Source organism: Amia ocellicauda, chromosome 11 (assembly GCF_036373705.1).
Source record: "Amia ocellicauda isolate fAmiCal2 chromosome 11, fAmiCal2.hap1, whole genome shotgun sequence".
Classification (NCBI taxonomy): Eukaryota; Metazoa; Chordata; class Actinopteri; order Amiiformes; family Amiidae; genus Amia; species Amia ocellicauda.
The window spans coordinates 30,620,082-30,640,457 of NC_089860.1; the positions used below are offsets into that span (position 1 = coordinate 30,620,082).

Sequence of the window (20,376 nt, forward strand, 5' to 3'; positions counted from 1 at the left end):
ATTATACATACACACAGACATAGCAATGAAACTGTAAAGTGACTTAATTCCATTTTGTTCTTCCAACTCTCAAACTGTAAAACATATGGTAGCCAACACTTAATTCACTACCATAGAAAAACGTTGCCAGTGCTACCTGTTCTCGGAGAGAAATAGGTAGCTATGTAGGGGAACCGACTCACTTGAGTGCTGCACGAGCACAGACACACATTCACACAGTGCAGACACACCTAACCCAGCATAAACACACATATACTCTCAAGCCAGCATCTCTTATTTTTTTCTTCATTTATTTAACAGTCACCAGATGATCGGATACATTCTCTTAGAAAAAAAAAGAAAGAAAAAGAAAGAAAAAAGAAAAAAACATTGAAATTGTTTTTTTTTTTGTTAAAAACTATTATACAATATTCTCCTCAATATAGATTTTATACAAAATAAAAAAAAACTCATTAAGGGAAAGAGAAGTGTGATCCAGTAATAAACACAGGATATGATGTGGAAGTCAGAGTACAAAGGGGGCTACCACACTTAGGAAGATAAAGACCCATCTTTTAATTAATAAATAAATATTTATATATATATATATGAATATGTATATATATAAATAACAGGGCAGTCTTTCTCAAGGTTTTTCCATTGAGATTTCTGTACACCAGTGTGCCACACACAGGAGCTCAACTGAAAGTGAGATAGGAACCTCAGGAATTTAATTATATAGAATCAGATCATGTAGATCTCAGACCTGACCATACACACGTGTGTTGTAAAGGTGGAACTGGGTGAAACATTTTAGAATAGAAAATTTGCATTTCTATTTGGGAAATATTTAGGGAATACTCTTTCCTGAGTGACTACCGTTAGGGCTTCATTATCACTGAAGAGGTACGGACTCTCTCTCTCAGTTGTGCTCGTTAGAACTCGGGAGAGGATTTCCCCAGGGTGAGGGAACACTGGAGCAGCAGCCACAGCCATTGGGTCACAGCTGACACAGTGTGGTGTTCAATAGAAATCACAGTCTGGAAGAGAAAACCTCCGCTCGTTTCATGGGGAATAACACAAGCACTGCAAAAAATTATCTCAACGGGCAAAATATCTCATTTTACATGACAAAACCAAACAAAGAAATGATAAATAAATAAAAAAACATGGAAATACGAAAGACGAACCATGTTTTGCAGAGATTATGATCCACTAGCTGATTATTTTGCTTGATATGAAAACCTAGTGCACATCACCTGCAATTCCCAGTTATCTACAGTCTCACTGTATGTACTGTTAAATAGGTTGTCTCATTGTTCTTTCCACTCAGATTATGTGACCTCTCAACTAGCTTGGGAAATATAAATCTGAACAGAGGAAATTACATAGGAGGTATAGCAGTGTTGCTGAGCTTAAATCCTTTACAATTGATTGATGGGTTACAAAGTATCACAAATGAACACAAAGCTCCCTGACCCACTGATGAGGCACTGTCAGTTTAGGCTGGTGCAACACTGATATTCTTCCCCACATCACTTCCCCTTAGTCTATTTGAGTAGGCTTTATGTAAGTTGGACATTTTTGCAGAAATAGTCAACCTGGCCAAATTATAAACTAATTCAGGGGTATGTAACCACATCCATTTTATAGCAAGTTACAATCCCAATTGTGACACTGATTTTCAGCAGTAGGACCAATTAAGTGTTGATTGGTCAATTCAATAATTAAAATACAGGGTGGCAGGTTGTGCGATTGTATGAAGGTTCCCTGCCTCCGAATTAACAAACGGTACAACACTCAGCAATGCAATAGCAGGACAATGCCCTCAGATTGCAAAGTTCACCGACAATGCATCTCTTGAGTGTGTTTACTTTTTGCTAGGTATAAGAAAAGTAAATCTTCAAAAGAAGAATATGGAAATTTGTGCAGTTTTCTGATTTTCAGACTTATTTCCAACCTTCAGGACAGTACCAGTTGACAGCATTCTGGACACAGTTCTACCACAGTAACACAGTCCCCTCACTCAGCACATCTAGCCACTGGTTCCAAAAGTGCTGCATTAAATTTGCAATAATGATGCATCACTACTGCATCATGTTGAAGATTAAAAGCAAGACGCTGAATTTCAGTCGAGCACATTGATCTGCCTATAAGGAACGATCGTCACAGCCACAGACACACAGTTCACTCGCATGAAACTAGTTGGAGAAAGGATTTTGCACAGCCCCTGGCCAAAAATATGAGCACCATCCCAGCCAAGAGATTTTCTGATTCTCAATGAGGAGATTTATTTTTTCATAAATATGAAGTTAAAAAAAACAGCCTGTGCATATTAAAGTGACATTATGCAACATTTTTGCCTAAATGATTTTGCACAAAATATGATGTGCAAACATTTGTCTATGACTGTATGCATACATACAGTGCTATATATATATATATATGGCTCAGAAGAGCCAGCTTCCCAACATTTCGATATGATTTATATATAAAGTGCTTGAGAATTCAGGGCTGACAGGAGATGGGGCCGATGACACTGTGGAGGGTGGTGGTAGTTCTTTAGATTCCCAGCGTACGACTGAACCAACAAACCAAAAAAACAGAACAAAATACAAACACAACGGTACAATGGGGTTTGAAGCGCAGTGGTACATTTTCACAGGTTTTTTTTTTTTTTTCCATCGTGAGAAAGAGGAGGAACACATAGGGGCAAGAGACGAGCCATGGGCTGGAGGATGTTGTTTTTGTTTCATTGTTTTTTATTTATTTATTTATTTGTTTTGCTCAGGGGTTTCAGCCAGGCAGAACACTGGACACCTCAGTTTGGGGACCTTAAAACTGAAGTGGGGCCATCCAGTGCCAACTACATAGCCTTGAGGGGGAAGGTCTCTGTCTCTGGGTCTATCTGGGGCTCAGCCGGGCACCCAGCTCTGATTGTTGTGGGCTTGGGGGGGCCCAGTCAGGCTGCCCATGCCCATGCCCATGCCCATGCCCATTCCCATGCCCATACCCATGCCCACTCCTTGTGGTAGGGCGCAGTCAAAATTGAAGTCCATCTCCTCCGAGTCCATGAAGTCATTGAGGAGGATGGACTCCACATCACAGTCCAGGCTGCCATGGAAGATGTCCAAGTCCAGGTCTGCAGGCAGCCTCTCGTGAGGGTGGTGGGGGTGGTGGTAGTGGTGGTGGTAGCTGCTGCTCTGGGGGTGATAGTGCCCATGTGGGGAGTTTGCCAGGTTCTGGTGGTGCCCTGGGTAGGGGGGGTGGCGTGGGTGAGGGGCAGTGGCCAAGTGGCAGGAGTCCTGGGGCATCCCTAGCATGCCAGCAGGGTTGGGGGGCAGGGCAGTTGAGGCAGGGAGGTGGGCGTGGGCTGGGGGACTGTACAAGTCAGGAGCTTTGAGGCTATAGGGCTGGAGGAGTCCACTATTCACCCTGGGAGTGTGGGACTGGGGCTGGGAGTGGCTATGTGAGTGGGTACGACTGTGAGTGTGGCTGTGGCTGTGGCCGTGACTGTGGGAGCCCACCCCAGTGCCAGACTGAGCCATCAGAGAATCGGCATCCTGCCCCATGCGGGTGCAATACTGGGGGCCCCCTGTGAGCAGGTCCTGCAGGGCGTTGGAGCTTGAATAGGCCCGCATGGCCCCCTGGAAGCTGACAGGCTTGTTCTCCTGGATGGTCTGCATGGGAGAGTGGTGGCGTAGCATGCCCAGAGCCGGTGGGCTGTACACAGAGCCGCAGTAGGTGCCCTGCCCCTTGGAGGGGCCGAAGTGGAAGCCAGGGCGCTTGAGCCGCGGTGGGGGGGCATACCTCTCTTCCAGTAGCCTCTCCTCCAGACTGATAGCCCCAGTCAGGTCTGCCAGCTGTGGTAGCTCTACAGAGGGGCAGTGGCTGCCGGCCCCCAAGGCAGGGGACCGGGCGCTAGAGGGGCTGGGGTAGAGGTGGGGCGAGGCTGAGCAGGACAGGCCCTCCTCGGGCTCCTCCAGCTCCCCTTCAGCCAGGATGGGGGACAACCGGCCGCTCAGTGTGGATGCAGAAGAGCTGGCCCGTGACCGAATGTCCGTCCAGGTGTCAAACTCCTCGGCCCCACCGCCAGCACCCTTGCTCGCGGGGCTGCCCTGCTCAGGAGAGCCATGCAGCCCAGCGCCCAATCCCACTCCAACGCCAACTCCCAGCGCTCCAGCCCCCCCTGCCTTCTTCTTGCTGGCCCGGCCCTTACTCTTCAGGTACTTGGTGCTGTTGTCCATGGACACTGCCCGTCTTCGGGGGGCCTTGCCTGCCTTGCCCCCCTCTGGGTTCAGCATCCACCAGGAGCTCTTGCCCGTGCCCTCGTTCTGCACACGAATGAAGCGAGTGTGCAGGGACAGGTTGTGCCGGATCGAGTTCTGCAGAGAGAGACAGAGAGAGAGATGGAGGAAGAGGAGCAAAGTGGGAAGGAGGGAAGAGGAAGGGTAAGGGTAGGAAATAGAGGAGAGAGAAAAGAGAAGGAGAGGATGAGAAAAAGAGAAGTTTGTTAGGAAATGGTGTACAGCAGTATCTGAGAGTGATAGCATGTGCAGTCAGACACTGAGGTGATCACTGAGGCAGTTACTACAGCGTTAGATACTTAATGTACTATGAAACACCTCCTGCTCAGACAGTCTGTGGGAATCCGCTCCTAACAGTCTGGCCAATTAATAATGACAAGATACTTTCTAATATGTTCGGTGGGCTACATCTCAAAGTGCTTTGCAGCAGTGCCAAGAACAGAAAGACATGACATAGTATTTAGTAAAAGTGATACCTCTGCCTTGGAAAATGCAGACCTTTATATAGCATCAGCTGATATGGGGCTGAAAAGAACAGCGGGTGTGACAGGACTGGGACATCAGAGGACACCCCTGTACGCTTAGTTTTTTCTTACAAAAAAAGGGAATCCAGTCAACAATCTCAATGCACAGAAAGATCAGATGGATTAGACTGATACCTGCCCAACTCGTAACGTGGGATTCCCCAATCGGCAGCCGGCCTGCCCCTGACCTTTCCCAAACCGAGTCCATGAACCCCAAGAGGTGGCAGAGTCAGCGCCTCTCCTGCCCCCGGTCTTTAACGGTGTGGATTTCAACTAATCCCTGCCTTGTCTTGCCTCGCTTAGCAGTTCTGAAGCTGGTGCCAGCCTGGCAAGATGCCATCCGGCTCTTGGAAAAGAGAGTGGGCATCAGGCAGACTGAGCTGTGTGTAAGGTTAAGTATACTGAGCGCCCCAATTTCTCTCTCTCTCTCTCTCTCTCTCTCTCTCTCTCTCTCTCTCTCTCTCTCCATCCTAAATTAGAGTCGGATCATCACAGCACCTTCCAAAGCTATCTTGCTCCAGTATCAAATTTGCCCCCTTCTGCACCTCAATATAAAATAAATATAAAAAAAACTGCTTGTAAAGGATTGTTCTAATATTATTCCCAGTGGAGCCGTGCACACAGTATGTCCCGCCCTACAGCTGACTGTTCAACTCCGACACATTCCTTCCTTCACACTGCGACCCAGGATCATTTGTTTTTCTTATTATTTCTCCTAAATCTTCTCTGTGCTGAAATAGCCACTCAGCGCAGCGAGGCACACTCGGAGGTAGAAACCAGCAGAGACTCGAGGGTGAGGGCCCCGACAGAGGCAGACAGATCAGGTGATCCAAACTCTGCTCCTCCTTTAAAAGGCTTCTCACAGTGTCAGCTCCAGCTGGAGGTTTCCATGGCAACGCAGTAAACCAGAAAGAAAAAATAAATGAAAAAGGAACAGAAAGAGAAAAGAAAAGAAAGATGCTGTTTGATGCAGCAGGTAGCTTGAAACTGCCTTTCATCCAGTGTGTCAGTCTGAGTCCCTCCCATCAGGAAGATCTCAGCTCTGTGATACGCATGCTGTAACGGGCCTCTGCAATGCCCCTGCCCAACAAGGTTAACCTACTACCCCGCGCTACAGAAGTAGCGACTCAAGCTACTGCAGGCTCAAGAGCATTTCCTTAACTAGTCAAAGACACGACTGACACTGTAAATGACTGGACTGGAGAACTGAACTAGTTACACAATTTCACATGGGAGTGTTAAAGGCTCATAGCGAGATATTTTGGATTCCTCGCTCCTGCGGTATGGTGTACTGACCCCCGCGTCACAGATGTGTCAGTAAAGACTCAGACAACCACCAGGAGTCCGTGCAAACGGCCACAGCTTCAGAGCACTGAAATATGCTCGGGATCTGTGCACAGTGTGGTCAGAGCATTCCTTTCTATGGCTTGGCAGATGTCACGAGTAAATTGACATTCGTAATAATACTACTGCGAAAGTGTCAGGAATGATAATAGGACTTAATGACACATCTTTAGCATAAATCACCCACTGCTACATTTGACGTGCAAGGCTGAGCTGACGCTAGTGTCGTTCTTTAGCTATATAGCTTTACCAGCTTGTTTAATATGTTGTTGCTCAGTATGTCTCTGTCTCTTGGCAATCTAAAGTTCACACACCCCCACAAAATTAAATCCCTTCATTTCACTTGAACCTTTACATTTTTCACTCTGAAACGATACCACTGATAAATAACTATAGTTGAATTAACAATATGAATCTCTGAAAAACACAGAGAGAAAGAGAGAGAGAGTTTAGAGAACTACAGAGTCTGTCTCTCTAACTGTGCTGCCGTCTCTGTTGTGTCTGTGTTAGTAACAGTGTGGTTAGCTCTGGCCCTAACACCCCCAGAACAGGCAATCACAGTTAATCCCACTCCATCCCAGGTAATCCCAGAGAATCCGGGCTAATCCTGGTTAATTCTGGGCACTCCCAGCTGGGTGTCTCCAAAACTGCACTGAAAGAGGGGTGTGGGGGGGGTGTATGCAGGAGGGAGAGTAACTCGCTCATCCGGGGAGGGGGTGGGAGAGAGAGAGAGAGAACTGCTGCTGCTCTTAAAACAGGTCTACTCACATCGTTTTTTGTAAACAGTAAGATGCAATTCAATTAGCCAATCAATCACTCAATACCTGAAACAAGCTCTTAAAAGCAATACAAATTGGTGCTTTAAGGGCAGCACAACCCCCACACACTGTTTCAGTGAATGATGCACTTCGCAAACACAGTCTACTCCTAAAAGGTCGAAACCACTCTGGACGTCTCATTGACCAGCTGTATGGCCGGCGCAGAGTTCTTCACTAAACTAATGACCATCGTAAATACAGAGTCATTAATGTTACATGAAAACTAAAGTCTACGTCTGTCGAAATCAACCACTACATTATCTGAAAGGCATAATTACTGCACAACATTAATCTACTGTATTTAACCTAAATATGCCCCTCCCCCTAAAACAAAAGACATTGAAAAAGATTGCAAAATGTAAGGAAATGGAGTTTGGAAAATATACAATATACAGAGGTGTCACTCAGTTGTGAACTTTACAAACATTGGTCCCTAGTGAGTGTAATCTCAGCCTTCAATTCGCTTAATTTCCATTCACTGATCCTGGATTCTATATTAAGTCTGGGCAGTACAGGATTGGTTGGTTCAGTTACAAAGGTATACACAGCTCCTTTCACCCAGATCTGCTGCATTCAACTGATCCAGACACCCGGGACCACACTCAGAACTGCATGGTTAATTCACAGCAGGGTTTCTGTGGCACTTTGAGATACGTAGCACGCAGTCAGCAAACCATATTGTATATCCTACAGCCAACAAGCATGGCCGAACCAGATTTCACAACAGGGCCAATAGTGGAAGGATGTGTGGCAAAAGTGCTGAGATGAAGCTGGACTACTCAAGTGCAATTAAGAGAAATGCAGCAGATAGTGCTAATTTAAGGCAATTTTTCTTTTGTTGCTGCTAAAAGATGAAAGCTTAATCTACACCACTCGTTGAGTTAGAACAATAGACTGCCTTCGTGTGTGAGCCTGGTAGTTGGTGTATATTGTTTGCTAATTTCTCTCAATTCATATACTATCGTAAGATGGGATCAAAATCTACTTAGTCTCAGCGGGGGAAGGCTTTTTCATTGAGGTCTTCAAAACACTGAGGGGAATTAATGAGACAGACTTTGGATAGACATTGATTTTTAATATATATACACATACGTTTGTGTGTGTGTGTGTGTTTTTAAAGAGGGGTTAAAATTTGGAATTGTTGGATCCATTGCTACTTGATCATTCAAAATCAGTCGCTGCTGTGTTTAGGATCATTGCGATTCTATGTTGTGAATAAACTGGCAGCTCAGAGTCCTGTCCTCATTGTAGGTTTCCAGTATGTTATTACTGGTGTTCTGGGGGATTTTTATTTTTTTGCCTAGATTGTTATTTGAATGTGCTAAACGCTTATTCCGCTGAAACTAATTTCTGAAAGCACCTATTCCCCAAGTGGAAGGACAGGAAAGAGCACAGCAACACCCCAAACATTTAATTAATCTGTACGCTTAGTTTATTTAGAAGCAGATTTTTGCTGGAATATGTAAAAACCTAACCAGAAATTATGACAGTACTGGACACCTTAAGTGAGTTTGTGTAGGATTTTATTTTTTCCCCACCTCTGCAAATCACACTCCCATAAAGTCCAACAGCACCATCAAGGGACACAAGTACAGTCTAGGCCCCAGAAAAAGTCAAACTAAAACTACTTATCACTGGGGAGTTTGTACAATCAGATAACCACTGCAACAGTTGTGCCAAGCATGATAAGCAGCGCCCGGCAGCGTTTTCATCACAGACACAGAAGCAGCAATTTTGCCAGTCTGTGAGGGTAGAGCAATGGTGCCAGCTTGGCATGATGCCACCCCTCCCCCTAATGCCCACAGTCTGTGTCAGTGCGGCTGGGCTGACTCTCAGTGAGGGTGATGCCAGGGCAGGCTGTCTGTGTGGGCGGCACAGGCTGCCATGTCTGTCAGGGGTGGGCGGGGGAGGGGGTACTGTGAGAAAGTTTCAGAATAACACAAGACCCTGCGCCCCGCTGGGGCCCCTCCAGTCTCTCAGAGCCAGTTCAGAGGAGTGTACAGGAACCACACAGACTCTGGGGACTATTAATCTTTATCGTATTGATCTTTACGATTTTTTAAAATCATAAATCCTTGGCCAGTCTTTTCAGAAAAACAAGCAGCATGATATTCAGAGCAGCTTCCAAGTGGAGATGCTGTTACCCATGGAAGGCTGCTCCAAGACAGTGTGTCTTCAGGGTGGATCAGCCTAAACAAATGAGATGGGGTCACTGTACAATGATGACCGTATGATCACAGTGATGCTCACAGAGGCCTACGCCTCAATCTTTACCACTGCCCCTCCCATCCCAAGTCTTGCGCAAGGGGCAGTTGTCGCAGAACAAAAACACCATCGGTAAAGACAGGAACCCGATCTGCAAATGAATGGACTATGGCGAGCTCTCTAAAATGGCATCTGACCTGATTTGAATTGATCAGTAACAAAAGGACCCGACAAAAAATTCATTACGAATGTGCTTGTGAGACAATGGCAGGCCAGTGCCAAAAAACACTCGTAAGGGAGTAGCTGTTCTCTCGAAGCTAAAGCACTGCTCGGTACGATAAGAGGCGCATTGTATTGACTGGGAGCACCATGGGAGTCGGCCTGACCAGAGAAGGCCACAGTCCACTCCTCTGATGCCCACTGGATTCCTTCACTCTCCTGCAGATGGGCTCCAGGCACTCCTGTGTTAACAGCTCCTCACCCTGCCAGCACCCTGTGGAGCTTTCTGTGCCTATGGGCTAGGCTGAGTGTCTGGAGTCCTGTGCCAGCCTGCGAGATGGGCAGTGGTGGGGGGGTGCGGTGCCAGGCTGACAGGGCGCTAATTGCAGCCACTGCCCTGCGGGGGGCTCGCTGCACAACAAGGCGGGGGGGCTGCCACAGGCAGATAAAAATAGAGCTGGCAGATTAACGAGCATCTGAGAGCGGGCAGGGGATCGGAAAATACACACCGAGTGCCAGCACTGCCCAGCCCTGAGGGCGCAGGCTGCTCTCGCGTTCTGAACCAGGCATGGCACACAGAGTCTGCCGCATGCACCGGGCACTAAATATGGAACAGTGCAACACGGCAACACGGCCATGGCCTGCCAACAACGCACACTCACACAGACATGTAGACGACACACGTTCATTGTCAGAAGGAATATACAGTGGATTCCATACAGATCCACAACACACAACAAGTGTACAGATCTTTATGGGGCTTGCTGTCTTTGATGATGATGATGATGATTAATAATAAAGACATTTTTGTCTGTAAAATTTTGTCTGAGACTCAAGGAACTACACTCTATATTACCAAGAGTATTTGAACAATGGTCTGAATACTGTGCCATTCCCCTATCAGTGTAGGTACTAGGGCAGAGAGAGGAGCCAGACCCTGTGGTTCCTGATTCGCAGTTCATCCGAAAGATGTCCTGCGAGTCCGAGATTGTAATTCTGAGCCAGCCAGCTTCTTCTCCTTGAACGACTATGTAACACTCCCAATGTTGTTGCCTTGCTGCATTATTGTGTTGGAAGATGTATGTGCCATTGTCATACATTTCTGTTGAAGTTGGGCAGTATATCATTGTTCAAAGTGTCACAAATGCGTCGTGGTGGCCATGCAGTCAGAGAGAAACTGAGAACAGCACATGTCCCTTATTGGCAGAGAGAGGCTGGTCTTGCAAGCAGAGCAGATGTATGTGTGGTACAGAATTGAATAATGACTGGAGTCGATGTGTATTATCATGTACATGCGGGAGGAATGCAGGTAACATTCAATAAAGGAGGAGTCTGCTCTTGCTTCTGTAATAGCTTATCCGTAAGGACTCCGCTTCCAGCTTTGCCAAATTTCTTTCGCATCCCTGATGCTAATTTAAAAAGTGTTGCAAGCTCATTTGTCTTATTCTGTAACTCAAGAAGAACAACCAATTTGGAATATTTTCCCGTGGCCTAAAACATCCCATGGAAAATATATGTTGGCATCAAATATGTTCCCTCTCAGTTTGAGATGGATTTTCCACTCGTGACGATTGTCCCTTATGAGGCCTATTTCAATTGCAGGGTACAATAGAACACCTCGCTCTACCTCATACAAGATCAGCAGACAGACGGGCGACTATGTTCCTGCACAAGCCTACACACACACAAAGCAGGCTGAGGGACACACAAGAAACACTCGCAGAAACACTTACAATCTAACACACGGTCTCCGACAGACAGAAAAACGGAGAGAGACAGAAACGCCTCGCACGCCTCTCTCTGGTCTGTCAGCCTGGCACACTGGGCACGCTCATTACCGGAATGCCAAGCTACCGGTTGCTAAGGAGACCTGCGGGAGAGGGAGGGTTCTTGTTGCCATGGCAGCCAGCCTGCTTCCTGCCAACTATCCCTCCCCAAGAGACCTGACCAGACTACAGAGAGAGAGAGAGAGAGAGAGAGAGAGAGAGAGCTGAGGAGGAGTAGGGTGGTGGAGGGGGGGATTGGGGATGTGAGAGACAGACAGACAGAAAAAGTGTGTGTGGGGGGGGCATAGCAGAAGACAGAGAATAACAGATATAGGGTGTGTGTGAGAGTGGGAGACAGAATATGAGGAGAGAGGGAGTTTGCAAGATGAGTAAGGAGAAATGAGAATGAGAAAGAAAAGGAGTGAGAGGGAGCAAAAGAGAGAGCGAGAATCTATTCGGCAGACAAGCTCCCTTTAGTGTGAAATGAGGGAGAGGGAAAGCTACGCCAATAAAACATCTTTGAAAGACCAATTTTCGCAGAGCCCTTGTGGAAATATACAGCAGTGCGCTTGCCCTTCCATCTTATTATGTCTCTGTCAGTGTGTGACCAAACGTGGCTGTCAACCGGTTCCTTGGGCTTCGGTCCAATACGCTGAGCAATGCCAGTTAACATTAACAGAGCTCCCCCACCACCACACATACACCTCACATGGCCTGATGTGAACTCTCTTAGTGTTTCCACTCTTTGAGCTCCAGCTATTTCTTGTTAACTTGTACTCAATGTACTTTGGCAAAAAAACAATAATCTATCATGAAAATATAGTCCTCGGAGTTTGGAAGAGGGAGAGAAGGAGAGCAAGAGAGATCATGCTAATATACTCAATGTGAAGACGGTGAAAGCTTTATCACAGAGCAGATACGGCATGGCCATGGTATGTACTGTGAAGGGTATATACTTCCATGCTGGATGATGCAACATAGACTGAATGGCTTCCTCTCGTTTTAAACCTTTTTTGGAATCTATCTATATGTTGTATGTATTTAATCATCCATGACTACAACAGGCAAAGCCTAGACAATGGGAGGTCAGTCTCTCTCTCTCTCTCTCTCTCTCTCTCTCTCTCTCTCTCTCTCTCTCTCTCTCTCTCTCTCTCTCTCTCTCTCTCTCCACAAAGAAGGTACAGCACGGGAAATGAAGCTTTTTCTTTGTATTCACAGAGAGACAGACAGACTAACAATGGTGTCAATGTGGAAGCCCACTAGCAGAATGCAGAAGAATGCTTATGGTTTCACATTAGGCAAAAGGTCAAATGTAAAACCCTCAATAATCCCACATTGTGATTTTGTTATACCATTTATTCTTTCTTCTACTTATGCATGTGTTTGCTAGGAGTCTTCTGGACTCTGGTTCTGACAGATGCCTAGTGTGTCAGTGGAGGGTGATGGTCACGGCGCTCTCTCCCACACAGGTTCATGCCAGGCGAGACATCTCTCTTTGCGCTCCTCTGTTCTGTCGGGGGCTGAAGAGTGCAGGAAGGGAACGGCAGATTAGCAAACCCCGTTTCGAAAAGAGCCCAATTAAGTCAGTTTGAGTTAGGGTCTGGCGGCAAGAGGAGTGACTGCGAGAGGTAGACGGCAGAAGAGAGAAAGCAAGCAAGACTTTGTTGCCGAGGCGCGGCGACTCGCTTTCAGCTCCTCGACGGGAGACTATGAAATATTAATAGCAGCTTCAACCGCAGACTTTTGAAGCCCGTCGCTTAAGTAAAACTTAAATCCTAATGAGAGAAGCCTCATGAATCGGTAATTCGTGCAGAGGGAGGGGAGGGGGGTGGTCGAGGGAGTATGGGGGCTAGAATCACGTTTTAAAGTCTTAACTGCCGCCTGAGAACTTAATTAGAGATATGTCCCGCTATCTCTGCACTAACTCAATAAAGTGCTTCCTATCCCACCCTACCCCAAGACTGAGCTGAAGGTCTGAATCATGTTAGAGAGAGAAGTGGCCAAAAGCTAGAGAACACTTCTCAAAAGTTAGCATTGTTTCTCCAAAAACAACAAAAATCATATGTGCCATTGTATGTTCCCAAATTATCAATGGAGAAGCATGCAACAAATTTAGATTTCTAACCTACAAGCAGAGACAACATTTTCCACATCTTTTTGGACAAAAGGAAAAGTATAACTGTGGCCAACGTTTATGTGGCACCCAAACATGATTATAGAGAAAGAGAAATAAAGACGAATCAAAAGAAAACATGTAGGTGTATTGAAACACTGTGACAAGTCATATTCTACTTTTTTCTTAATAACTTACTAAATAAATACATAAAAAGCACACGTATTATATCTAAAGGGATCACAAATGTATGTCCAAATCTGTAGGCTATAACAGAGACAACACATAAGGGAACCACACTTCTCTTGCTTGGAGCTTTGAAAGATTGCAGGTAGGTGGAACTGACTTCAAACTAAAAGACAATATTGCAACCCATCTCTGTTTAAGGCACATCTCTACAGTTTCGTTTCCAGTCTGGACCTCACTGAGTGGGCAGCGTTGTACATCCTTGACTTTCAACTTGTAGCCTTGTCTTGAAAACACCAACTGCGATAGACGTAGCAATTAAAACAAAGAAACGCTCAGCATGTCCAATTAGTTTAATTAAGGGACTGAGATCTCTGGGTGGAAAGTGGAGCATACGGATCTGTGCTCCTTGAGGAGTGGAGTCTGATTGAGCCTGGTGTCTGCAGCTGGTCTGCTGCGGACCGTCAAGAACTCATGCCTGTGGATATGCCCAAGACTCGCAGGAAGTGGGCCGCTACAGCCTGCCACTTACACAGTCATCCATCCTTCCTTACAGTGAATTCTGGGTTTCTGCAATAACCACCACATTACTTTTGCATATAGTGGAAGCCAATCAACTGGAGAGAGGGGAACATCAACAACCACAACTACAACATCAACATAACAATAGCCTTCACGTCTTCTTCCAAAGATTTTGGATCAATGAACCACTTCCAATCTGAGAATCACAGTGATATACAGAAAAAGGAAACAATTAAAAAAGTGAGAAAAAAAACAAACTATGTATAGTGTTATTTGTGGAGATAAGATAAACAGGGAGAATGTTAAAGTTAATCCCTGTTAAAGGGGAGACTGATTTAGCCACAGTGTGCATGCGCATGTGTGTGTGTGTGTGTGTGTGTGAGATGCACTGGGGGCAGGCCCCAGTGTTTCTGCCTGAGTGCCGCTGTCAGTGGGCATCACTCAGCCAGGCAGCGCCAGGACACGAGGTTCATTAACGGAGACAGAGAGAGAGAGGGAGAGGGGGAGAGGGAGAGAGGGAGAGAGAGGCAGTTCGGCTGCACGCCTGTTAATATCCGTCTTGAGAACATTACACACACCGCACTGAGCACACCACTCAGTCACGCAATCACCCGGCCACACAGACACAACCCCCCCCGATCTCCCTCTCACTCTCCCACTCCCGCTCCCGCTCGCTCGATGCACTGTACTGTACTGCATGCACTGCCCTCTCCCCTCAATTCATCTCCAGTGCCTCGATCACTCCTCTCTCATCACTTTGCACACAAGAATCCTCTTTCGAGTTTGTACTCTCTCTGTCTATTTTCTATTGTTTCTCCATCTCACTTTCATCTCTTCCTTTCTCTGTCCTGGGAAATGCCCATACTGCGCATTCACACTCGATCTCTTCCATTGCTCAGTCCCATTTCTCTTTTTACAGTCCGTTTTTCAATCTCTCTCTACTGAAGTCCCTGCATCCCTTCTTTCACTCACTCGCTATGTCTCTTTTCTCCTTTCACCATCCCCCCCTCTCTCTCAGTTTCCCTCCCCCCACAGTGAAGACCCACTGTAAAACATTATGTGGCAAACAGTATAGCTTAGAGACAGATGTACTGATGCTACATTATCCTTATAAAAAGTGAGACACAAACGTGGCGTTCAACAGACAGAAAGCTGATGCTGCAGTAGAACAGACAGACGGATAGACAGGATGCTCATTTCTGAATAGATATTTTGTTACACATTATTACAGGACAAACCGCAAACATGTGAGAGGGAATTAGAAGGGGGAAGAGGGGATAAGAGAAAGAAAGAAAGATAGATTGTGAGGGGGCGAGAGATGGTGCAAGAACGAGATAGAAATTGCAGGGCAGAGAGAAAGGTAGAACTCAAGAGACAGAGAGAGAGAAAGAAAAATAGTGCGCGAGAGAGATTGCTTGGCTGTGATGGAGTGGTGTGCCCTCAATGTAGCCCTCCCCAGCAGGGCTGTGTGTCTCAGCTGTGCCCCCCCAGCGCTGGCTGCCCTAGGGGCACTCACACACATCACACACAGCCAGGCACCCTCCCCCCTCCCCCCTCCCCACTGCTGGCAATGTGCCCGCCCACAAACTCACACTGACCTACTTCCTGTGCTTGACTGCCTGCCCTCTCTAGGCACCCACACCATTAAAATGACTTAATCCTATCAGCTGCCTTTGCCTCTTATTTCATTTATTACTTATTGCATATCTGTGCGTTCTGCCGGAATTTGTGTCGTTCCTTCTGCCCTGGATTGCATGGATTGAAAAAGACTTTGCAAAGCTGATTGCAGGGGAAGCAATTTAGTGTTGCGCAATCACATAAAGCCCCTGGGTCAGCCTCATGCAACGGGGCGTGTGCATTACCGATATACATCCCCCTCCGCCTCTTTTCCTCTCTTTCTTCATTCAGGCGTTTGGTAAGCATGGACCGTGAGGAAGTCTGTGAGCAGGGAGGGAGGAGATGGGGTTTGGGTGAGTAAAGGGGGGTGGGGGGGGAGGGTGGAATTAGCAGCCACATATTCATTTTTGAAGTGCTTTGGGGCCGAAGCCAAGCCACACAGAATTGTGGGAGCTGGTTCACTGGGATCTTTCAAGCAATGGATTAAGGGGGATCCAAGATCAATGAGCTACTAGCAACCAGGCCAGTGCGAAGCCGCCAAACGGTCTCCCACATTAACCTCTCTCGTGTTCTTACTCTTCTACAGCAATGCTAAAGCTTGACAACCAAAGGGAACAGTTCTTCTAATCCCATCTTCTTGGCACATTATACCGCCACTGTTCTAGAAGTGCGCCAGGGAACGGCATTAAGAAGCCGCTCACAGAATACACGGAGACAGTCTGATCTCGACATGACTAAATATGCTCTGATTTATTTCCTTCACAGCGCCGCTATGCCCCTTTAAGCAGGAGCCCTAGAAGAAGTCAATGACAGATGAATGCAGTTTGAGAGTCTACATTGTGAAGCCAGCAATTAGAAACATTTTATTTATTTTATTCCCGCTCGACGGCTGTCTCAGATCAATAAGTTACTCACTGCCAAGATAGCATGACAGGTTGAATGGTCTTGTCACGCTGGAACCCATCTTTTACTGTTATGTGCAGCCACTTTTACTGAGCAGGGTTGTGTAGCGCCAATATTGTTCAGCTCTCATACAATCTGACAGACATCAGAACTTGGTTTCGCAGACAAAGTCCCTCGTTTGATCGAACTGCCTTTTGATTTTTGCCATGAAACGCCTGTTTTTGGAATCGTTTGTGAATTCGACATCTGGTTAGTCGACAAAAGTCTGTCTCGGTGAGCGAGGTAGAGTGTCAGAAACAGACTGGGGGAGTTTACTAGGGGGAAGGAGGCCAGGGGGGTAGTAGATGGTGGGATGAGAGGCTGTTATAGGTAATAGGTGAAAGACAGGCGATGATGCGAGGGGGAGAGAGAGAATATGAAGAGTTGGCGGGAGAGAGAGTTTATAGGAGGAAAGAGAGCAACAGACAGGTAGAGAAGACAAGATTGTGTGAGAGAGAGATACGGGAGATAGGAAAGATGAATCAAGAGAGACTACAACAAGAAAAGGAATGGTAGGAGAGGGTGATCCTGAGAGAGCGAGAGAGAGAGAGAGAGATGGCTCCAGTACATTGGCAAGCGCATTTGTGTGAGAGAGAGCCAGACAGGGAGAAAGAAATAGCAGTGGGTTCATTTAGGGTCTAGCATTCGGCAGTCTCAAAAAGCCTTAACACGGGCAGAATACTAAATACACAGTCCTGCATCCTGACCCACTTTCCCCAAACTGACACACACAGATTGGAGCTCCACCAAGACCTGCCCTGTCCCACTCCGGAGAATCCTGCTGCGCCATCACCCTCACTCTCGCACGGCCTCCCCAGCCGAGCCCTACGTCACACACTTGCACACAAATCACAATGAGTTAAGACCAAACTGCAGCTATATTTAAACTTGATTAGCATTGAGGGGTGACTCATAGGAGTATCATAAACACACACACATATGTATGTATATCATCAATACATCCTATAACTGAGCCTTGAGAGTTTCATATAATCTGTCTGCATTCAGTCTTTCACCAGCACTGCACTATATGACATCCTCCAGTACTGTTTAATTTTGGGACACCCCTCTCTTTCATTTTATGTTAACTATACTTCCCTGTCCTTGGCCAATGTGAGTTAACTTTCTTTGGGTATGCCAAGGAATTGAGGGTCAGTAGTATTTTCTAGTTTAAAATATATCTATGTCACCAAGACACAGAAATACTATGAATCAGATTGTTGGCTCCTCCCAAATTATCACGTTGTACATTCACTCCCGAGATGTGAATCGCAGAGTCTCCCCCCAACCCCACCATGAGCGCATTACCTCCACAGACCAAACATCCCAATTTTGCACTGTGGATATTTGATAACCCCAGGCAGGATACTAATGTGCTTCCTCCCACACACTTGCCAGCTACCAGCTTTCAAAAGTCTATTTAAAAGCCTTTATTTTTTTTTTATTTTTTTTTATGGAATAGTTATCAGCCCTTCCACATAACAAATTATAAACAGGGATCACACAAAAAATGAAAACTAAAACCGAATAGGCAGCAGGTTAGAAATTAACTGGAACAATGTCCATGAAATGAACTACTCCTTTAAGCACCAAATCCCTCTCGCACAGATGCACAGACATACGTCTCAGTCTGCCAGAAGTCTTGCATGCAGGGTGAAGCATTATAAATGTATGCTTAAACACCGATTCATTCCCGTCACTTTCCAGGGGTCATTCCCTGGGTTTCAGTATAATTAATTACTTCATTATTTATTTTGAAACTGCTCTCTTTAATGAAGTTTTCAACAAAGTTGATTAAATTTACAATATGCGATACAGTTCTCCCAGAATCTCACAGTACATGCGCTGATTTTGTCGGTTGCATCACTGAATGTATTAAACTGTCGGATCCTTCGCGCCGAGCGATTCGTGTTGGCTGAGATACTCTGTTTCAGGATGTGAACTGCAGTATATGATTGAGGACTCAGAAAAGTAAAAAACTTATGGAGCGAGAAGAGATGGGTGCTATCATCATCATGCTATAGTTTTGTGAAGAGGCAATAGAGGAAAGTCATACGTAGGGTGACCAGGGTGCTCTTGGGGTAGAGGAACATCACGTACGGATGCCTTGCATATCAAATGGAAGGGAGGGAACTTATTTCAACCTGGTGCACAGAGAGCTCTCCGTCTGCACTAGGCTGCACTGCGTGACTACATGGTGCCTGAATGGAGCAGTCTGCCTCCAATTAAGGTGAAATCAGGGAGAAATCTGCACTGCCATGCTAATGAGCCTCGTTTGAATTATTAACGAGAGATATTCCCCCCAGACTCAGACTCCTGTTGGGCCTATCAGAGCAGACACACAAACACACACACACACACACACACAAAAACACATTCAGACACACACACGAGCAGACAGACACACAAACACGCATTCACACACACATGCACACACACATGCACACACACGAACATTCAGATGCACACACGAGCACACAGACAAGCATACAGTATAACAATCATACACACAATCACAAACACTGAAACACTGACACACACAGACTCAGCAGCTGTTGGAAGGAGAATGGCAAGAATCATTTCCATTTGTGTCTTCATTACACAAGAGTGTGCCAACCCCACAGACTTCAGTGACAATGGGTAAGGTTGCAAACAATATCAGACTTAATTAAACATCTAGGTGGCATTAATATGTTTGGGGCAAGTCAGAATAAAGTATTCCATCCCAATTTACAGATTTAAATAAAGTGTCCATTCTGTGTATATAGAAGGGATTATGTATAAATCCTAACAACTTTCCAGGCAGGGTACGCATAATCTGCATTTACCCCTTCCGTTTATTAGAGGATAATGGATTGCCTATTAAACTCCTCATTGAACTCTAAGTTGTGCCCAGCAGGTTTTTCATACTGGCACACTTTATCCCTCTCTTTGTCACGGCACCCCTCCTCCCCCACCATCCTGGCTTTGGCACCAGATCCTGGAACCAAGTTGAGATCTGCCCTGGCACACCATCCCTGGCACCGCACTACAGCTCCCTCGGTGCCCGCACTCAAAGCGTGGCGCAACAGAGTTCTCTTTCATTTCCGGGCAATAAAACCACCATTTATTGAGAACTATTACGGGCAGGGTAGTAAAACACTCCTGACCTCATCTGAGGAGGGAGGCAATGAGACAGCCGTAGAACGCACACCCCGTTAAGAACACTATGTTGTAATATGGTCAGCGGCTTCCCCAAAAAGGACACCATTTGTGCCTGGAAGAGGCCAGAGATTAAGAACCACATTAGCCTCTAGAGTTATGAGGCCTGTGGTACCACTTTACTTTAATGTATACAAAATGGCACTTGATAAATGTATAATAATTGAACTGAACACTGAATTATTAACTTCAAAAGGGTTTACATTTGAGAACAACTCACCTGCTGTTAATAGCATACACTTAATCATTGTTTGAGGCCAAGTATTATGGAGGGATAATACTGGGATAATATATACCATGTTATAAAGAATGTGAATGCGATTTGTACCCCCAATCTAAAGACTTACACCGATCAGCCATAACATTATGAGCACTGACAGGTGAAGTGAATAACACTGATAATCTCGTTATCATGGCACCTGTCAGTGGGTGGGATATATTAGGCAGCAAGTGAACATTTTGTCCTCAAAGTTGATGCGTTAGAAGCAGGAAAAATGGGCAAGCGTAAGGATTTTGACAAGGGCCAAATTGTGATGGCCAGACGACTGGGTCAGAGCATCTCCAAAACTGCAGCTCTTGTGGGGTGTTCCCGGTCTGCAGTGGTCAGTACCTGTCAAAAGTGGTCCAAGGAAG

General features: G+C 46.0%; 1 protein-coding gene across 1 annotated transcript in view; it reads right to left on the bottom strand.

Moving 5' to 3' along the window:
* Positions 1 to 271: 271 nt before the first annotated feature.
* The window catches only part of LOC136763411 (forkhead box protein O6), a 32,248-nt gene continuing 12,143 nt past the window's right edge, over positions 272 to 20,376 (bottom strand). The window contains exon 2 of the mRNA XM_066717410.1: positions 272 to 4,364. Within this exon, the coding sequence (XP_066573507.1) occupies positions 2,895 to 4,364 (1,470 nt within the window). The 3' untranslated portion in view covers positions 272 to 2,894. The remainder of the gene's footprint in view (positions 4,365 to 20,376) is intronic.